This window comes from Dermochelys coriacea, chromosome 1 (genome assembly GCF_009764565.3).
Source record: "Dermochelys coriacea isolate rDerCor1 chromosome 1, rDerCor1.pri.v4, whole genome shotgun sequence".
Taxonomy (NCBI): Eukaryota; Metazoa; Chordata; order Testudines; family Dermochelyidae; genus Dermochelys; species Dermochelys coriacea.
In genome coordinates, this window is record NC_050068.2 from 56931512 (window position 1) to 56953364 (window position 21853).

At 39.2% G+C, this 21853-nt stretch overlaps 1 protein-coding gene across 3 annotated transcripts in view; it reads left to right on the forward strand.

Moving 5' to 3' along the window:
* Positions 1-21853, forward strand: part of KPNA3 (karyopherin subunit alpha 3) — an 84906-nt gene that overhangs the window by 43722 nt on the left and 19331 nt on the right. For all 3 annotated transcript variants that reach the window (XM_038392032.2, XM_038392023.2, XM_043504492.1), the window contains 9 exons: positions 3656-3745; positions 4020-4049; positions 4140-4192; positions 4288-4383; positions 8524-8609; positions 17173-17259; positions 17645-17814; positions 18980-19024; positions 21071-21202. In XM_038392032.2, the coding sequence (XP_038247960.1) occupies positions 3656-3745; positions 4020-4049; positions 4140-4192; positions 4288-4383; positions 8524-8609; positions 17173-17259; positions 17645-17814; positions 18980-19024; positions 21071-21202 (789 nt within the window). The remainder of the gene's footprint in view (positions 1-3655; positions 3746-4019; positions 4050-4139; positions 4193-4287; positions 4384-8523; positions 8610-17172; positions 17260-17644; positions 17815-18979; positions 19025-21070; positions 21203-21853) is intronic.

The window sequence follows — 21853 nt, forward strand, 5'->3', positions numbered from 1 at the left end:
TGGTTCTTGTAATGCAGATAAAACCTGACTGCTAAATTGGGGGTTTTAATCCTCAATTATAGCCTGGACAGAAATTAAACCGTGTTAGTATGTTGTGAAAACTGTCCTGGACCTCCTGATTTGTGTTTGGCATGTATACAGGTTATGCTTTCCAAAGCACAACTAGCCTGTTTCTTGAAATAGAAAATGGGTCTTCTAACAGTAGTGTCACATGAACTGCAGAGGAAAATAAACTTATGCCTTTGCCAAAACTCTGTGATGCATAAAGGAGGGTTTTTTCATTTGTGGGGCTTGTGTTTCATTCCCTGGTTGGAAAAGCCTTAACATGCTGTTATTCCCTCATCCCAATTGAAGAGTGGGAAAGCTATTCTGTTCATGTACAACTTATGATGATGATCAACTTGAGTTGTCTAAAGAGTCCTTCAGCCAAAGAAAGGGAAATGATGTCATGATTTTTCTAATGTAAAAATCAAATACAGAAAACATCTAAATAAAATCAAGCCTGAATTATCTTTATGCATCATAAATAAGGGCACAGTCACCATATCCAGTAAGGTGTGTATAGCTGTGATGGGATCCCCAGGGTACAACCTCGAACTGTGGGACTACTGTTTTCCCCCTTAATCTCCTACCCTAGGCTGGCTCTCACAATGCTTTGCTCTAGTGATAAGCAGCAAACACCTCCACGCGCAGTTATCACTCAGCCACCAGCATGCAGTAACTGACTGAGCTACATTGCATGAACACTCTCCAAGCCACTAATGAACTATATGCAGGGAAACACTAGCAAGTCTCCCAAGCCCCCAGCCTTGCACTCCAGAAATATACCATCGTGCGCTGCTTAAAACCTTCTTTTGAACAGTGCAAACTTATTAATTAGGACACTACTTTCTCAAAGGAAAGTGGACATGAATCAGCCTTTGTAAACAGAACAGATTTCCCAAGTACTTTTGATAAACTCACTGGTGAGGATAAAACATTAAAATAAGTTTACTACAGAAAGATAATTGTAAGTGGTAAGCATGAAATGTCAGAGTTAGTTACCAAAGAAAATAAAAAGTAAACATGCAATCTAAATCCTAAACCTTATTAGACTAAGCAGTATTTGCATCAAGAAGTTTTTCTCACCTCACCAGATGTTGCAGGTAGGTTACAGCCCTTAATACACAGGCTTTCCCTTTAAGCCTGGGACCAGTCTCCTCAGTTCTAGTCTCTGTCTTCCCAGCGTTCTTGTTTCCTTCAGCGTAAATGGGGGAGGAGAAAGGTAATCTCATGATGCCACTGTCTCATTTTATACCCTCAGTCCATATGCCTGGAAAATATTAACCCAGGCATGTCCTGGTGGGCCTTGCTAAATCAGGGGATGTCTACACTGGCAAGTTTCTTCACAACAAGTTGTATAACTTTTATTAAACCGCTGTTGCATCACCACACTGCTACTTGTGATAGTAGAGTGCATCCACATTAGAAGCTCTTGCAAGGGCAAAGAGAGCAGTGCATAGCTACCCCACTGTGCAACTGGCCACAGGGTGCTTTGGAAAGGATTTGCAGTACCTCATGGGGCAGGCACAGTGTCACATGATGCAGGTTTTCCAATCCCATTGTTCCATGGGCATCCTACTACATTGTTAGCTGCTTTTCAACTGAAGTGTATGGGGCAGAGTGTGTAACTGGGAGTGTGTGTGTGTATGGAGGGGAGAGACTATGTTTTGGGGGACAGAGAGTGTATCAGCATGCTGTCTCGTAAATTCAGACAGCTGCAGGAAGCAACTAGTCCTGAGGCAGGAGGAGGGGGGAAACCACAGCCCTCGCCTCCGTCCCCAGCTCTCTGCACAGCAATCTCTCTTTCTCTCTCACATACACATACATGGACACGCGTTCCCGCACCTGCCTCTGTGTTCAACAGTAGGAACATTTCACGTTAACGGTTTGCTTTCTGTCCCAGAGCAGATCAGCACAGCATGCAATCAATGGCAGTCAAAAACAGAGCTTTGAAAGGGGAGGGGCGCATGTCTCCAGGGCAGCCAAATTCAAAATAACAAGCAGAGTGGCCACTTGAGGGATTATGGGATATTTCCAGAGGCCAGTTGATTGCCTTCTGCACTGTAATACGTTTATACTGCCAGTATAAGCGCTGGAGCCTCTGTGCTTTAAGGTTTATGACTCTTATCAAGGTGGGTTTTTTGCTGCAGCTGAGGAGTTTCTGCACACTAAATGGCTTGGCAGTGTGTACACCTCGGGAGTTACACCACAGAAAGCTGTTTTACTGTGCAGTAATTTGCCAGTGTAGACAAGGCCTCACAGAGTTGAGCCATCCCCATTGTGTGATGCTTGTGCAACTCTCCTACAGAATTGTATATCTCTTGTTTACAACTCCTTTACTGATTAATGGTCATTTAACGCCCACTTGGGTGTGGGTCACCTCCTTTGTTGTCACTGAAGAACTAGCCCTGGGTGACTCCCAAAGTCACAACATATTTCAATAACCATACAGCAGAATCTCATAATTTCATACACACTAATGATATGCATATTTGGACAGAACAGTGGATTCAGCACATCATGACCTTTCATATGATATCTTACAAGGCATGCTTTGTATGAAATATCACAATCACATATGAATGATGAATATGAATATGGTTATAGGGTGCTCTTTTGAGGTATAGTGCGACACCATAGCATGATCGTTTGGAGGGGAGAAAGTGTCTTTCTTTCATTGCTTGCATAATGGAGAATCAGAGTTTTTGGAATTAAGACAGTGCAGTTTGCTTTTTAAATATTTAACCCAAAATGAAGATGGAAATGTAGTACAGCTGCAGGAAGCTATGCACAGAACAAAAGATAGACCATGTCTAAAATGTAGAAGAGACAGTTTTTTCTGTGGAAGAGAATTTTTTTCTGATGAATAAACAAACTTGGAATAAAAATCTTAACTACAAATAAAACATGTTCCTTTGGCATAGTCGAAACCTTTATTTGAGTTTTTTCCTCTTCATATAAAGATAGAAAACTTAGAATATAAAATGTAGTAAGCAAGCTGATTAAGCAGACCGTGAACATTTTGTGGATGCTTTAACATTGAAAATGCTGCTTAGTCAGAGAAGCTCTCTGAGTAGTTACTAAATAAATCACTATGTTGCAGGGTACTGTTTCGTAAGTAGAAACTGTTGTTAATGCTGTAGTGACCAGGGTCTGTCAGTGCCAGTGTGTTGGAGCATGTTTGCTTACACCTAGGATTAAAATAGATGTAATCAGGATATCTGAGCAGCTTGTAATAGTCTTATTTACAAACTAATTTTAGTCTTATTTGAATAGGACGTCATTATTCATTTCCAATTTAAGTGACTGTTGAGGCAGAGCTATGTGTGCTATAAACTCCATGTAAAATATTGACATTTCAACTGAAAGGTGTTAACTCTATTTTATGCAATGGATTGTAGTATTTTGTCATGGTTCACAAGATACATGCTTATATATAGATTTAAATCTATTTTAGCATGAGACAAAATGAGTGACTTACAGCTGCCCTACTATAAAACCAGTCTGGAGTTCCAAATCACTTTATGTAAACAATCTTATGTAAATATTTTTAAAGTATCTCTGTTTGACTAGTCTGTATTGGTAAGCATTAAAGTGTCTTTAATGTCTTTAGAACAAAAGAGATGAACATCTTTTGAAAAAAAGAAATGTCCCTCAAGAAGAAAGTTTAGAAGACTCAGATGTTGATGCTGACTTCAAAGCAGTAAGTTGCTTGATTCTGAATCTGCTTCTAAAACTTAGTTTCTTTGCTAGTGGCTAGAAAACTTTTTTGTTCTGTTATTCACTTGAGTTTGAGTCTTATGTTCATTTTGAAATTGCCTGAAGATGGACAGAAAAGGGAAATCCAAGCAGGTACAACTCCAGTGAAGTAGTGGAGTAGCACTGTTCACCATCGCTCAGATGTTTAGTCTACAATGTTTCAGCATTAAATGCTATTTTAGTAATTTGTTGCTAAATGATCTCTCTTTCTTTTCAAGCAAAATGTAACACTAGAAGCTATATTGCAGGTATGTTAAACTTAATATCTTCAGTTTCTCGAATTCAGAATTTATGTCTCATTTGATGGATTTCTGAATTTTTTTATTTGTGTATTGCAGAATGCCACAAGTGATAACCCTGTGATCCAGTTGAGTGCAGTCCAAGCTGCAAGGTAAAAAAAAAAAAAAAAAAGCAACGTGCACACAGTTGCTACAACAATTTTCCTTAATGAAGTTATTTACTCATCTGTCTTATTTAATTTTACAGAAAACTGTTATCGAGTGACAGAAATCCACCTATTGATGACTTAATAAAATCTGGAATTTTACCAATTCTGGTCAACTGTCTAGAAAGGGATGATAAGTAAGTGTACATTTTTTTCTTTTCCCCCTTTCCTCAAGTTTTATGATTAAAAGGCAGCAGTATTTCAGATGCAGAAATTCCACAGCAACATTGATCTTGTTGCTGCTCTCTTCCCCTGGCTGCCTGTTTCACCAGCCTACACTTCTGGCTCCCTTCACTCTTTCTGCAATGTGTACTTCAGCTCTGGCTCCACTGAACACTACAGGGAGCATGTGCTGCTGTCTAACTTCTCTTTGTAGGGAAAGCTGGAGAACAAAAGGTAGCTGCAGGCAAGTCACAGCAGGGCAGAGTTCCGAGGGATATGGTGAATTCCTTTGCATCTTAGAAAAATGCCAGATTCCACAATCACAGAATCATGGAGTCCATGGCTCTGACTGGGGAGTTGGGGCAGTCCATAAACCCTCAGCTATTGTTTCAGACTCTCTTCACTCTCAGGCAGGCATCACTGCATTTGTTTACACTCACTTTGAGTTTTCAAGGTTACTTCTGCAACCATAAATTAGAAACATTTTTAAACGCAAACAGAGTTTGGAGTTCATTTCTGCAGCTGCAGAATCATAGAATACACAAGGCCCTGCTTGTGACTTGCTCAGCAAACCAGCTATTATGGAAATGCCTGGTAACAATTTCATAATTAGTGTTGCATTATAAAATAGGCTATCAGTGCCTGTTTTTCTGCAAAAGTAGATGTCCAACCGATGTGACATTTCACCCAATTAATTTTTGTCCTTTGAATTTTCAGTGAAGTTTTTTTATATGGCTTCTTTGTAAATTTGTAGTAGGGAGTCTTTGAAATTGGACTCTGGATGAAATTTTTCTTGGGCAGTTCTTTTATTGTGATCCATATCTTTTTAAATATTGTCTACAAAATTTGAGTAGGGATATAGATCTGATGCAGTAGGTAGTTAAAAAATTAAGTTGGAGTTAGGATCATTTATAGCTACTCTTTGTGTTTATAATTGAAAGTTTATGCACTGTATATACAAACCTGACTGATGGGGAGAATAGGGAACTGAGTGCAGAGAAGCCTGATTGATGGAGGTTGGGTGCACGTAAAACCTCCACCAGAAACCATGATTTACTGTCACTTTCTTGTACAACAGAAGCGATTATGCACAGCTATTATCTGTTAGCTGATGCTCTTTTAACCTTTTTGTGTCCACAATACCCATTCTTTTCCTACACCACCTCCAATTAAGAATGAACATATCTAGAAAGCTATTTCACAAAAAACTCCAAGAAGCAGTTAGGGTTACTACCAGTGCAACATACCTGAAACAAATCAGTGAAAGCAAGGAAATGAAAAGTTAAGTCATCTAATAATACATACTCTGTACTCCTGCACCCACAGGCACACATCTTACTATTATCACAACTACCATACCATGCTCTGCAACCTTAATTCTGCCCCCTTGTATAAATGCTAGCCCTCCATCACTCCCTTTAACCACAGTCTACACACAACTCTTTACCAAACTATTACTGTGTATTTGGCTAGGCACGTCAGATGCAACATGTGTGGTCTCAGGGAAAATAAATACATACACTCTATATACACTCATATTTCTAATTGATCCACAGAGCTTCTTTAACAGGCTATATTTATATTCCCCTGATCTTGTTGGTGGAAGTGTGATGGCATTTTACTGGCAATCAGTGATATGGGACAGACCAGTTCTGTGATGCTTTTACACTGCAATGCTCCTGTGACAAATTTATTCTGCAACTTCGTCCTTTCATTAATCCCAACAAATGGGGTCCGTTGTAGGTGTGTGCGTGCGCTCTCACTCACTCACTCACATAGTTGCCAGGACTGTGCTTTATATGACCTGACCATCTGTTTGGTCCAGTTATTCTGTAATTTAGTGATCATAAATGAGCTGTTTATTTTGGGCCATCCAAAGTAGTCCATCTAGAGATGAAAGAAAAGGAGTACTTGTGGCACCTTAGAGACTAACAAATTTAGTCTCTAAGGTGCCACAAGTACTCCTTTTCTTTTTGCGAATACAGACTAACACGGCTGCTACTCTGAAACCTGTCATCTAGAGATGGTTATTTCTAAAAATAAGTCAAAGTTGAAACTGTGCTGTTTTTTTTTTCTTCCTTTCAGATTTCTTCTTTTTGAAAATAAGAGATATGCAAATGTAAAAAATTAATATATATCTAATACCTTCTAGATCAGCAGTTCTCAAACTTTAGCAACCCAAGGGACCCCCATTTTGATCTAAAATTTTTTCATGGACCCCCAAGTCGGGTTCTAATTTTCCCCAGGAGTGCTCAACCCTCGTTCAGCCCCAGGCCCTGGCCCCACTCCATCCCTTTCCCCAAGGTCTCACCCCCACCCCACCTCTTCCTGCCCTTACCGCTCCTCTTCCCCACCTCTTTCTGCCCTTCCCCGAGCGCGCCCCATCTCGGCTCCTCCCATCCCCCTCCCAGCGCCTTCTGCACACCACTGAACAGCTGTTCCGTGGCGTGCAGGAGGCACTGGGAGGGAGGGTGAGGAGTTGATCAGTGGGGACAGTGGCTGTGGACATGACTCACGGACCCCTTGGAGCTGGACAGGACTCACAAACCCCCTGGAGTACCCTTTTGGACCCCCAGGGTCTGCGGACCCCAGTCTGAGAACTGCTGTTCTAGATACTTACAGTATTTTACAGTGAAATTACCAACACTGTGTTAGCCAATGCAACCAATGTTTTTTCTACCACTTATAGAAAAAAACAAACTAAACCCCACAATGCCCACTGAAAATGTGGCAGAACCAAGGACCCTTGCATCTTGCTTTCAAACATTAACTCTGTTGCACAAAGAGATTATGGGTATTCCATAATGGGTGTTCTGAGAGCAGCCTGCTTCTGTTTCCTCACCCTACTCTACAGGACAAACACATTGAGCTGACCAGCCCTAAAAGACTTCAGTTGCAAGTTTAAAACCTGAACTGGTCTGTATGATCATTTAAGATGTTACATGATAGTTAAAGTAGATACTGATAATACAGGGGAGAAAATTAACTGTGTACAAACTCTTGGTTTTGAGCCAAACCTCCCTCTCCCCCCCCCCCCCCCCCCCCCAACAACTTGGGACTGAATTTATGTAGTGATTTTCAACAAGGGCAGGGGGAATTTGAAGAAGTTTGGGTATTTTTCTGGTATTTGCTCCCTGGGCCCTGTCATGGGCTACAGGCATTGCAGAGGCAGCACACTCATCCCTTGGGGAAAGATAATGGACTTCTCCAAATAATTAAGGACTGACGTGGCAGGGATGCAATCCCTGGCTAGAAACATGGTGGTCAATACAATAAGTATAACATGTATGGTGGGGAGGAGTGTTGCAGATCTTAAAGATATGTAAGACAAATACCTGCAGGTTTTGGAAACGGCAAGTACAGTCCCATACTTCTGCACGTTTGTCACCCTCTTGTCCGACCTCTGTCAGCTCCACAGGCCAATCAGAGCTGCTTCATGTGATTAACAACTGGTCCTATAGCATGTGGAGCAACTAGTGCTCCCTTCCACTTCCCTGGGGTTAGAGCATGCAAAGTCAGACAGGCTGAGGAGTAGCAGCTGCTGCCCTTCCACTCCCCACCCAGTGAAGATCCCCCAATGATGTTACCTTCCCCCCAGGCCCCAGAGGGGGACAGAGATCGCCTAGTGCTGGTCTCTCCTCCCTCACAAAGCTTAGGGGAAGGGATATTTGTATCAGCTGTGTGTGGGGTGGGTTCTGCAGTGTGTGTGGATCTATCAAATATGGGGAGGTACCTCAGTTGTGGGGGGACAGATTCAATTGGCTTGTTTTCAGCAGTGGTAGGTAGTAGACGAGGCTTTGGGAAGTATACTTTTTTTTCCCCCATTCTGGCCTCTGGATGCTTACTAGACCCACCAAAAAAAACCCAACTACTAGTATTTAAAAAAGATATGTGTAGATTTTTTTTTTCTGTTCCTTTAAACTTCTCAAGTGTTCTGAAATGACTAGTCGTTTGGTTTTTTTAACTACAAAGCATAGTGTTAAATTCTTCACTTTACACACACACACACACACACACACACACACACCCCTAATAGCAGTAGAGGGCAACCATATAATAGCCTAACAAGCACATTTCAAATTACTGCTTGACTTAAGTTTGTTTGTTTTTTACAGTCCTTCATTACAATTTGAAGCCGCGTGGGCACTGACTAACATAGCATCGGGCACTTCTGCACAGACCCAAGCTGTGGTACAGTCAAGTAAGTGCTAAAAGTTTCTCATTTTTGGGATATGTGGATGTTGCTGGGTAAAGGTGAAAAGTGTCTTCCATTTGGAATTTTATATTAAAACCATGAAAAAGAAATTTAGTAGAAAAGTGCTAGAAATAATAATCATGCTTTTGCTGGTAACCCTTAAGGATTTGCCAACAATGATTAGCATTATTGGGGGGGGAGGGATAGCTCGGTGATTTGAGCATTGGCCTGCTAAACCCAGGGTTGTGAGTTCAATCGGGGGGGGGGGGGGGTGGGACATTTAGGGATCTGGGGCAAACATTGGGGATTGGTCCTGCTTTGAGCAGAGGGTTGGACTAGATGACCTCCTGAGGTCCCTTCCAACTCTGATGTTCTGTGATTAGGAAATTGAGGCCTGAGTATGAAAGATTGAAGAGTCATCTTATGAGCATCACAGAAAATTTTAATTCTTTGTCACTCTTGAAAAGATATTTCCTGAAATTGAGTGCTATTACTGTCCACAGGACCAGAACCAGAAGGCTTAATGAATAATTATTCCTACTTCAAAAGATACTATAAATGTTATAGTTTTAAAAATGCTTTTAATACAGATAGCTGCATCATGGTTGCACAGTTAAAGTTAGTCAGGAAATGTATGTCCAGGTAATCTCCACGCCAGATTTTAGTATTGAAAGTGAAGAAGACGAAGTAAGAAAGGATACAGCCGTGGGTAGGAGAATGTATATAAGGAGCGAGGGCAGTGTGGATATCAGTCTAATAGGTTATACTGGCTGTAGAATGACTGTGCCTAATAGGGTACAAAATGTGAGCGAGGCCAAACAGCAAAATTAAGATGTTTGTATACCAATGCGAGGAGCCTAGGTAACAAAATGGAGGAACTAGAGCTACTGGTGCAGGAAGTGAAACCAGATATTATAGGGATAACAGAAACATGGTGGAATAGTAGTCATGACTGGACTACAGGTATTGAACGGTATGTGCTGTTTAGGAAAGACAGAAATAAAGGTAAAGGTGGTGGAGTAGCCTTGTATATCAATGAGGAGGTAGAATGTAAAGAAATAAGAAGTGATGCAATGGATAAGACAGAGTCCGTCTGGGCAAAAATTACATTGGGGAAGATAACTAGTAGAGCCTCTCCTACGATAGTGCTTGGGGTGTGCTATAGACCGCTGGAATCTAATTTGGATATGGATAGAGCCCTTTTTAATGTTTTTAATAAAGTAAATACTAATGGAAACTGCATGATCATGGGAGACTTTAACTTCCCAGATATAGACTGGAGGACCAGTGCTAGTAATAATAATAGGGCTCAGATTTTCCTAGATGCGATAGCTGATGGATTCCTTCATCAAGTAGTTGCTGAACCGACTAGAGGGGATGCCATTTTAGATTTAATTTTGGTGAGTAGTGAGGACCTCATAGAAGAAATGGTTGTAGGGGATAATCTTGGTTCAAGTGATCATGAGCTAATTCAGTTCAAACTGAATGGAAGGATTAACAAAAATAAATCTGCAACTAGAGTTTTTGATTTCAAAAGGGCTGACTTTCAAAAATTAAGGAAATTAGTTAGGGAAGTGGATTGGACTGAAGAATTTATGTATCTAAAGGTAGAGGAGGCTTGGGATTACTTTAAATCAAAGCTGCAGAAGCTATCGGAAGCCTGTATCCCAAGAAAGGGGAAAAAATTCATAGGCAGAAGTTGTAGACCAAGCTGGATGAGCAAGCATCTTGGAGAGGTGATTAAGAAGAAGCAGAAAGCATACAGGGAGTGGAAGATGGGAGGCATCAGCAAGGAAAGCTACCTTATTGAGGTCAGAACATATAGGGATAAAGTGAGACAGGCTAAAAGTCTAGTAGAGTTGAACCTTGCAAAGGGAATTAAAACCAATAGTAAAAGGTTCTATAGCTATACAAATAAGAAGAAAACTAAGAAAGAAGAAGGATGGACTTAAACACTGAGGATGGAGTGGAGGTTAAAGATAATCTAGGCATGGCCCAATATCTAAACAAATACTTTGCCTCAGTCTTTAATAAGGCTAAAGAGGATCTTAGGGATAATGGTAGCATGACAAATGGGAATGAGGATATAGAGGTAGATATTGCCATATCTGAGGTAGAAGCAAAACTCAAACAGCTTAATGGGACTAAATCGGGGGGCCAAGATAATCTTCATCCAAGAATATTAAAGGAATTGGCACCTGAAATTGCAAGCCCATTAGCAAGAATTTTTAATGAATCTGTAAACTCAGGAGTTGTAACGAATGATTGGAGAATTGCTAATATAGTTCCTATTTTTAAGAAAGGAAAAAAAAGTGATCCGGGTAACTACAGGCCAGTTAGTTTGACATCTGTAGTATGCAAGGTCCTGGAAAAAATTTTGAAGGAGAAAGTAGTTAAGGACATTGAAGTCAGTGGTAAATGGGACAAAATACAACATGGTTTTACAAAAGGTAGATCGTACCAAACCAACCTGATCTCCTTCTTTGAGAAAGTAACTTTTTTTTTTATAATTTTTTATATAAAGGAAACGCAGTGGATCTAATTTACCTAGATTTCAGTAAGGCGTTTGATACCGTGCCACATGGGGAATTATTAGTTAAATTGGAGAAGATGGGGATCAATATGAACATCAAAAGGTGGATAAGGAATTGGTTAAAGGGGAGACTACAACGGTCCTACTGAAAGGCAAACTGTCAGGCTGGAGGGAGGTTACCAGTGGAGTTCCTCGGGGATCAGTTTTGGGACCAATCTTATTTAATCTTTTTATTACTGACCTTGGCACAAAAAGTGGGAGTGTGCTAATAAAGTTTGCAGATGATACAAAGCTGGGAGAAATTGCCAATTCAGAGAAGGATCGGTATATTATACAGGAGGATCTGGATGACCTTGTAAACTGGAGTAATAGTAATAGGATGAAATTTAATAGTGAGAAGTGTAAGGTTATGCATTTAAGGATTAATAACAAGAAGTTTAGTTATAAGCTGGGGACGCATCAATTAGAAGTAATGGAGGAGGAGAAGGACCTTGGAGTATTGGTTGCTCATAGGATGACTATGAGCTGCCAATATGATATGGCTGTGAAAAAAGCTAATGTGGTCTTGGGATGCATCAGGAGAGGTATTTCCAGTAGGGATAAGGAGGTTCTGGTACCATTATACAAGGCACTGATGAGACCTCACCTGGAATACTGTGTGCAGTTCTGGTCTCCCATGTTTAAAAAGGATGAATTCAAACTGGAGCAGGTACAGAGAAGGGCTACTAGGATGATCTGAGGAATGGAAAACTTGTCTTATGAAAGGAGACTTAAGGAGCTTGGCTTGTTTAGCCTAACTAAAAGAAGGTTGAGGGGAGATATGATTGCCCTCTATAAATATATCAGAGGGATAAATACAGGAGAGGGAGAAGAATTATTTAAGCTCAGCACCAGTGTGGACACAAGAACAAATGGGTATAAACTGGCCACCAGGAAGTTTAGACTTGAAATTAGACGAAGGTTTCTAACCATCAGATGAGTGAAGTTTTGGAATAGTCTTCCAAGGGAATCAGTGGGGGCAAAAGATCTATCTGGCTTTGATTCTACTCGATAAGTTTATGGAGGAGATGGTATGATGGGATAATGTGATTTTGGTAAGTAATTGATCTTTAAATATTCAGGGTAAATAGGACTAATCCCCTGAGATGGGATATTAGATGGATGGGATCTGAGTTACCCAGGAAAGAATTTTCTGTAGTATCTGGCTGGTGAATCTTGCCCATATGTTCAGGGTTTAGCTGATCGCCATATTTGGGGTCGGGAAGGAATTTTCCTCCAGGGCAGATTGGAAGAGGCCCTGGAGGTTTTTCACCTTCCTCTGTAGCATGGGGCACGGGTCACTTGAGGGAGGATTCTCTGCTCCTTGAAGTCTTTAAACCACAATTGGAGGACTTCAGTAGCTCAGACACAGGTGAGGTTTTTCGTGGGAGTGGGTGGGTGAGATTCTGTGGCCTGCATTGTGCAGGAGGTCGGACTAGATGATCAGAATGGTCCCTTCTGACCTTAGTATCTACTTTAGTATCTTAGAATCTATTTCAATAGCAGCTTTAACATGAGCACAATGTTCAGTTTATCTAGAATTCTTGTGCTCATCATGACATCTTTGTGTTATGTCATAAGCAGTGATATATGAAGTTGTGTATTTAAGCAGAGTAATAAGAATAGGAAATCCATACATATGACACAGCCTAATAAACGGTTTCATGTACCTGACCACTGAGAGGCATGAGGGGAACATGTCCTCTCCCAAAATCTGGCTGGATGTCCTGCTCAGCTAATACCTGGCAGGGAAAATGCAAGGGTAGGATCAGTCCAGGTGTCTATTTCACTTTTAATGCGAGGGGAGGGGAAAGTGACTCAGGTGTCAATAGCTGTATTTGGTTTCAGGAGAGAAAATGAGAATGAAAAGTGCAATGTCTGGAGCTTCTGCTGTTTCCACAGGAAGAGAGGGGAATAAGAAGCAAAACTGCCTCTGAGCTGCTGCTCTTTTAAAGGGGATGGGGACTGAGGGAACAAAGGGTGCCTTGCTGCTGTTGTAGAAGGAAAGAGGCTCTGCTTTTATCTTGCTCTAGCCTAGGTACAGAGGCTGCTAGGAGGCTGAAGGCTGCTGGCAATCAGAAGAGAACACCAGAAAAGGGGCAATAGCATTAGGGGCCTCACAAAAAGAGATGGGGACCTGTAATAATTGATTATTTTAAAGAGGTGAAAACAGGGATGATTTTATTGATTTTTAGAGGGGCAGATAATGCATGCAATGTAATTTGGAAGACAGCATTAATTTTGTTGAGGAGAAGAGATGCATTAATTGGCTTGGTGGGAGAATAAATTTTGTGGGGGGGGAATTTGGTGTGGAGAGATTAATTGAGCTAGAATTTATTTATTTATGGGGCAAAGATGTGGAGGGAATAGCTGACTAGATGTGACTGAAGGTGAAGTTGAGGGGGATGGAACTGAAGGATTTGAATTACTTTCCTGCAGTTTGGCCTGTACCTTCCAGAGGAAAAGGGGGAAGGAAGGGGTAAAAATGGTAACTGAAAGCTGCTCTCCCTGCCTATCTCCTATGAGTCCAGCTACCCTTTCTGCTGCAGCTTGTGTTTCAGCAGCCATGTTCATTTCTTTCTTTGCATTTTGCTGGGGGGCGAGGGTAAGAGGGTGGTAGCTATATTAGTCTCATAATTAGATATTTTCAGCAGACGGTGGTGGTTTAGCCACAAGCTGCAGCTGAAACGCTAGCCAGGCTTGTGGCTGACAGGATATAGAAAGGAATTAAGTCCAAGGAGGATTTTTTTTTTAAAGTTAACAAATATATTCAGAATATCAAAGAAAAGATGTTTTTAACTTTCCTTGTCCTTCCACTAGGAACTGCTTTTCATAGTCAAAAGGTACACTGCATAAATCCCCCAATCAATTTCTAACATTAAATTAATGAGATAAAAAAGGAAAGGAATATAAACTCTGGCAAGTCAAGTGTAAAAGTATATTTAAGTAGGCAAAAAAAAGAATTTGAAGAGCAACTAACAAAAGACAAACTAATTTAAGTACATCAGAAGCAGGAAGCCTGCCAATCAGTGGAGGCAGTGGATGATCAAGGTGCTAAAGGATCACTCAAGGAAGAGAAGGTTGTTGCAGAGAAGCTAAATGAATTCTTTGCATTGGTCTTCATTGCAGAGGATGTGAGGGAGAGTACCACACCTGAGTCATTCTTTTTGAATGATAAATCTGAGGTGCTGTCTCAGATTGAAGTATCAGTAAAGGAGGTTTTGGAACAAATAGATAAATTAAACAGTAATAAGTCATCAGGACCAGATGGTATTCACCCCAGAATTCTGAAGGAACTCAAATATGAAATTGCAGAACTGCTAACTTGGGTATATAACCTCTCATTTAAATCAACCTCTGTTACCAGATGACTGGAGAATAGCTGATGTGACAGCAATATTTTAAAAAGGCTCCAGAGGCAATCCTGGTGATTACAGGCTGGTAAGCCTAACTTCAGAACCAGGCAAATTGGTTGAAACTATAGTAAAGAACAGAATTATCAGACATACAGGTTAACACAATGTGGGGAAGAGTCAGCACTGCTTTTGTAAAGGGAAAGCATGCCTCACCAATCTATTAGACTTCTTTGATATGGTCAATAAACATGTGACACGGGTGAGCCAGCGGATATAGTGTACTTAGACTTTTAAAAAGCCTTGACCAGCTCCCTCATGAAATTCTCTTAAGCGAAGTAAGCAGTCATGGGATAAGAGGAATCAGTAACTGGTTAACGGATAGGAAACAAAGGGTAGGGATAAATGGTCAGTTTTCACAATGGAGAGTGGTGCCCTGCAAGGAATCTGTACTGGGACCAGTGCTGTTCAACATATTCAAAAATGATCTGGAAAAGGGTAAACAGTGATGTGGCAAAGTTTGCAGACGATACAAATGTAGTCAAGATAGTGAAATTATAAAGCTGATTTTGAAGAGCTACAAATGGATCTCACAAAACTGGGTGACTTGGCAACAAAATGGCAGATAAATTCAGTTCTGATAAATTCAAAGTAATACACATTGAAAAACATAATCTCAACTATGCATACAAAATGATGGGGTCTAAATTAGCTGTTACAACTCAAGAAAGAGATTTTAAAGTCATTGGGATAGTTCTCTGGAACATCTGCTTCATGTACAGCAGCAGTCAAAAAAAGCTAACAACGTTAAGAACCATTAGGAAAGGAATAGATAAAATGGAATATATAATGCCAGTATATAAATCTATGATACGCTCACATCTTGAATACTGCTTGAATGCTGGTCGCTCGATCTCAAAAAAGATATATATTAGAATTGGAACAGGCACAGAGATGGCAACAAAAATTATTAAGGGTATGGAACAGCTTCCATGTGAGGAGAGATTAAAAAGACAGGGACTCTTCAGTTTGGAAAAGAGAAATGCAAGTTGAGAATTTGAAGTGTTGTCAAAATTGCTGTGAAACCATAAAATCCCAGGATTGCACCTGCAGTTTTTCTCATGTCTCAATGCTAAAACATCTTTTTCAAAGATTTTGATACTATTCAGTGAGACAGTTCTCATGCAAATTATCCTAACAGGCTGTTTGCTGTCGGGCTAGACAGAGTATATGCAGTGATTTTACAAAAAGGGCAAGACTTAGATGCCAACTGTGTGTGCTCAGTGATTTTTCAGTTACTACTTCTTCAATTGTCTTTTTCCAAGTCTAGTAATGTCTGTAGTCCTCAGAGTTATTTCCATTCCGGGTGTCAAACTTCAGCTATTTTTGCTCCAGCTCTGTTGAAAATAAAGTATAGTTAAACGTCACACTTTTTGGGAAAAAAAAACAACAAAAAACCCTCTAATTTTGTTCTTTAATTACTTAAACAGATTTTTGCAAAAATTCACCTTCTGTTGGAGGGCAGATGTGAAACGTTTCATCCCACTTCTAAAAAAACACAAAAGTATGCTATCAAAAGAAAAAACACTTACTTGATCCTCCCCAATCCAGACATGCTGGCTCTGTGTTCCAGCAGAGTTCTTTGATTGAACCATTGATTGTAAAGAAAGGCAGGCAAGAATATTCCATTAAAGTAGGACCTGGTGATCCAGGTAGGACTGAATGTCACAGCATCCTAGGGAAGTGAAGTTTTTAGGTGTCAGTGTGTTAGATGTCCCTCATATCTGTTGAGCACTGTTACTAATCTTGAGGCAGCTTTAACAAATTCATTTGCAGTTCGTTTTAACTACATGGAATTTTTCCATAGATTTTGTTCATTAATCTGTTCAAATTTTTTGGTTTACTACTACCTCATGTTAAATTATCAATAATAAAATAATTGTTGTGTGCACTAATCATAAAAATTTTTAAAAAATTTATATTGCAAATTTTCTATTTAAAAACACACTTTAATTTTCTTAGGTTTTAGTATTTTAATGTTTATAGCACTCACAAGAGAAAATACTAACTCATTCACCAGCTTATTAATCAGTTTTAGTTTGCCCAATGGGACTACATGATAAAGTATGATAGTGTGCAAATTAAAAGTTTTCCATTAAGACTCCTCATGCTTTCAAGGAATGGGTTGTGTGAGGGGAAGTGGATGCCTCAGGGGAATAGTACCAATATGAATTCTTAAAGAGGTGGTTTTTCCAGGTCATGGTTTTTGAAGCATATTGTCAAGGCAGCATGGGAAGCTTATGGTTCTGCTCTGGTTATGCACCTGGTTTGTGGGTAAATAGAAGATCTCAATTTCCAGGATGCTGGACTTTGTACCTTTAACTTAAAATTTTGTTTAAATGTATTGACTCCCACATTTTGGGAGGGGAAGGGAGTTTAGGTGCGGGGATCATTGTTTAACATTTGGTTATTTTCTGAAAAGAAACATTTTTGAGAATTTATGTATAGTGCTAACTTAAATTGTAAGGTCTTAATGTCAGGCAAAGTTATGGAATTATATAAATGTTTAATAATAATAGACTAAAATAATGTGTACAGTTTCTTCTGTGTTCCACTTAGAGAGTTGAATCTTTTCATTTTATAGATGCAGTACCCCTCTTTTTGAGACTGCTTCACTCACCACATCAGAATGTTTGTGAGCAAGCTGTTTGGGCTCTTGGAAATATTATAGGTAAGTGTTAACTGTATTTTCAGAGGTACTTGAAATTAAAACAGGGGCACATAAGAATTTTAGATTCTGACTTTTGAACATTGACATTACCATATGAGACTATGTTTCCTCTGTATTCTCTGGTTTCATATAATTTTCCACATGGCAAGAATCCATATGTATATACTAATTATTAAGTTTGGAGAGTTAGTGACTTCATTTGCTATAAGAAATTTTAATATAAATTTTATGCCTCCTAAAATATTTGTATTAAACAACAGCTTTTGGTACTAAATTTCTGGTGAGGAAACATAGAATATCAGTATCCCAACATAAGTCATTGCATACATTTCAAGGTTTTCCATCTTTAATGTAATTTTTTTAAAAACAATTTTCATTTCTGTAGGTGATGGTCCTCAGTGTAGAGATTATGTCATATCACTGGGAGTTGTCAAACCTCTTCTGTCCTTCATCAATCCCTCCATTCCCATCACCTTCCTTCGGAACGTCACATGGGTCATTGTAAATCTCTGCAGGAATAAGGACCCCCCACCGCCTATGGAGACAGTTCAGGAGGTAAATAATTATGATAGGACTGATTTTTACACCTTATCTCTGGGCTACAGGACAATTTTTTTTATGCTGCTCTATGTGCTACAAATTCATGCATGTTTTATGATACTGCCTGGTATTAATTACCAATTAATAGAAGTATCAAAGTGGTCTATTTATGTAATCTAATTGGAGGTTATAACTAAGCTAATTATACCATTTGAGAGGGTGAATACTCACTAATTAGTCTTTGGAAAATATGTTGAAATAGACTGTTAAAAAGTGAAGACTGTAGAAAGTGTTAACTTGCAGAGTTAATTTAACTTGCAGTTTCATACTTTCACCAAACAAGAGACTACTACAAACATGATTCTGTACATACAAATAGCTATTCAAATGAAATTAGTTCTAATTATATGAAATGTAAGTAAATTAGCAAGTGGATGTGTCATTTTAATATATATTTAAGTTTTAAGTATTTATCAAAATATATAGTGTCAGTGATATGTCCCCGTTTTAAAACGGAAGCATCTGAAAATACTTAACTGCCCAGATATGGCGGGGGGGATGCAGACTTGAAGACAGTTTCTGCCAATTGTAAAAAGAGGGATGCTGTTTTACTGTGGGTCAGACTACCAACCTATTTAAAGCTCTACTTTGTTTAAAAATATATTCTGATGTCTATAGTCTTTGAAGCAGTTTGAAGTATCATTTTAGTGCAAAATGAAATACTATGGAACTTCAGAATTGAGAGACAGTACAAGCAGAATACTTTGGTTTAAAAGTGAGAATTTACCAAACAAGAGTTTGTATTGTAGTAAGACTGACTTTGCTCTGGCTCTACACAAATGCATGTAAAAAAAAAAAAAAAAATTTTATCTTGATCCTAGTAACTTCCCATTAAGTTTGCTTGTTTTCCCTGAAAATGTTCTCTTCTCTTTCACTGTCCTTTAAAGTATAGCACTGCTGCAACTTTATTTTGCATTTGTACAAAATTTCTGCAAAATATTTAATTTTTTTATGATGTTTGAGTGAATGCCATTTGTTTGGAAACATAGGTGTAGAACAGTATGGTTTGAGGATTTATTCATGTATTATACATGTCCTACTCTAACTTGCTTTTACACAGCTGATGTTATTTTGTGATGGACAGGTGCCACTATAATTACTGATGGTTTATTTTTTTCAGATTTTGCCAGCATTGTGTGTTCTTATATACCATACAGATATAAACGTAAGTAAAAACAAGACAAATACCTTAAAATTTTGAGTATTTGGATATTTTTTCTTTGTTTCTTTAGAGACAAAAACGTTTATGGATTGTATTTAAATGGTAAACTTGTTTTGTATGTTAACCTGAGTATAATTAAGTAAACACACTACTGTCAATATTTTCATAATGATAGATTCCGGTCAACAGGAGAGTAAAAGGGGAAGCACAAACATTATTTCTGAAATTTAGAACCTTTTTACCCTTTACATAGTAACTATATACACAGAAGTTAACTGTTTAGGTTACAAAATCAAACACTTGAAATTTGTGAGATGCCAGATTTATGTTTGCCTGTGCTCCCTTAATTCTGCCTCTTGAGTGTCCAGTTTATGAAATGTATGGAGCACAAGTCCGATGTGAAATACAGTTATGGTCATGTAATTAGACTGTATCATAAGATATGCAGAAAGGGCAGAATTAAATTTGCAAGGGCAGCATAAATCTGGCATTTCCTAACTTTTGAGTGCTTGACTTTGCAATCTGAATAACTTAACCTAGGAAATTGTCTACAAAAACCTACTTTTTAAAAAGCAAAGAGGTAAATTCTGTTGTGCAACTGAAACAATCCTTCATTCATCCTCTTTAGAATTTGAATACCAAACCTTCAGCACTGCAACACACACTTGAGCTCCAGAACTAACTACATTACCTGGCCACAGCACACAACTGCTATGCCAAAGGGAGGAATGGGCAGCTGGGGCCATGTGCTGGGTCTTAGGAGGAAGTGTGGCTCTCTTCTCACCCCCTCCCTCTCCCCCGGACTTGGGATAGCTCCAATTTCTTACCCCTTTTTCGTGCCCCAGGGGAGGGTAGGAGAAAGGGAACATTAGGGCTATGTGTTGAGTCTGGGAGGTGGTTCAGCAGTCCCTAGCACAGTGTGATGGGTAGGTTCTGCCTCTGTTTTGACAATGGGCCTGGCTCTTTTGAATGTTTTTGTTCAGTTAATGTTTTAGCATGTTGTCAACATTTGCATGGAACACAAGTGAGAGATGGGACATTGCAACTTCACAGTTTATAACTCAACCAAACCTAAACAGAAATTCAGGGGTCAAAGAAAAAACTAGTTCTGTAAGATTTCTCAGCCAAATTTCAGAGGTCTTCTGCAAGCACTGGAGAGGTGAGAGTGTCTCAAAAACAAAAGGTTGCAAGAATCTCTTTAATGGAAAGTATTAGGCACCCTAAATAATAGGGGTCACTACCAGCTCCATCTATAATATAAATAATCTTTTATCCAGAATAAACCCAATGTATTAATATGTGTACCTATATTCGTGCATCCTTCACGATTAGGATTAAATTCACTTACTACTAAATGTTTACTAAATTCACTTAATACGGCAGTGTAGCAGTCTCAAGTAGACTGCAGCAGCTGTTTAAAAGCACCAAGTAACATTGCACAACAGTTTAGAACAGGAGGTGAATAAAACCTCTTCTAACTAAAATTGCAGTGAGAATTTTAGATAGGAATTAGACTAGTTCTCTGGACTCAGTGCTCAACTCCTAAAACCAATACATGGTCTCTCTTAATATGACCATAAGGCAACTTCTGTCTTAATCAACAGATAGTAACTCCAGCAGTCATCCTCGGAAAGTGCTGGGATTGGTTCAGTACTGTCTCAAGGGAAGAGAGATCCACCTGCAGAATCACTACGGCTACTTCATCACCTAGGTTTTCCTTGATTGTCTTTCATTGAAATACTGACCAGGCCCAACTGTACCCAAAAAGTGTTTCGTTTTTTTTAAATTAACCTCCCCCCCCTCAAAGTTTGTGAAGAGAACATGTGACACATTTGAACTGTTGGTGGAACAAATGAGCATCTAATTCACCATTGTAGTTGCCATCATAACATTCTAGCTAACTCTTTCTCCTGGTAGCATTTCTGAGCTCTCCCTATTGCTAAATTGCATACTTTTTTTTAAAAAAGACTTGTGGAGTGTTGATCACACAATTCAGATGCAGTCTTACACTCAGTGTCTAAGCTGTCTGTTCTTTTCTGCTTTCTGCAGATTCTTGTGGACACTGTTTGGGCTTTGTCCTACCTAACAGATGGTGGTAATGAACAGATACAGATGGTCATTGATTCAGGCGTTGTACCTTTTCTAGTTCCCCTTCTGAGCCATCAGGAGGTTAAAGTTCAAGTAAGTCTGTTTTTTGTTTTCTAGATGGCATTGAATAATACTTTTAGTAAGTTATGTGCCATGTGTCCTGGGGAAAAAAAACTTTTGTTTGAGTGATGAGACTAGCATTTACAATCATGTTAGTTAATTAGATTTAAAAAAGGATCCCAAAGGCAGTGTCCCTACTAGGAAAAAAGGTATGTTTTCGAAATGTGTTACTATCCTTGTGTAGATGGGGAAACTTGTATTTTAATGTGTTTATTGGTAGGGGTCAGTCCAAGGCTTCCTCTCCAAAGGTCAACCCCTGCTAGCTAATACAAATTGCCATGTCTACACTACACAAACCTAAAGTGGGAGGAGGTGATGGTAAGTAGTGAATTGGGGATGTAGTGAGGGTGAGAAGTGATGTTGGGGGATTGGGCCCTGATACATTAATCCAAGGTTTTTGGTATAGATATAGGTCTGTGCAGGTCACTAAGGTCTTGTTGAAAGGTCTATCAAGCCCTAGTTTAGTTGTAGGAAACTCTTCAGATTAAATTATTTTCTAATATGTGGATATTTTTAATATAATTTCCATAGTCTTCCATATGTACAATCTCTTGGTGTGACCCCTGTGTAAAAAAAAATGAGTACAAGTTGTGCAAGAATGATACCCATTAAAGTGTCTTCCAT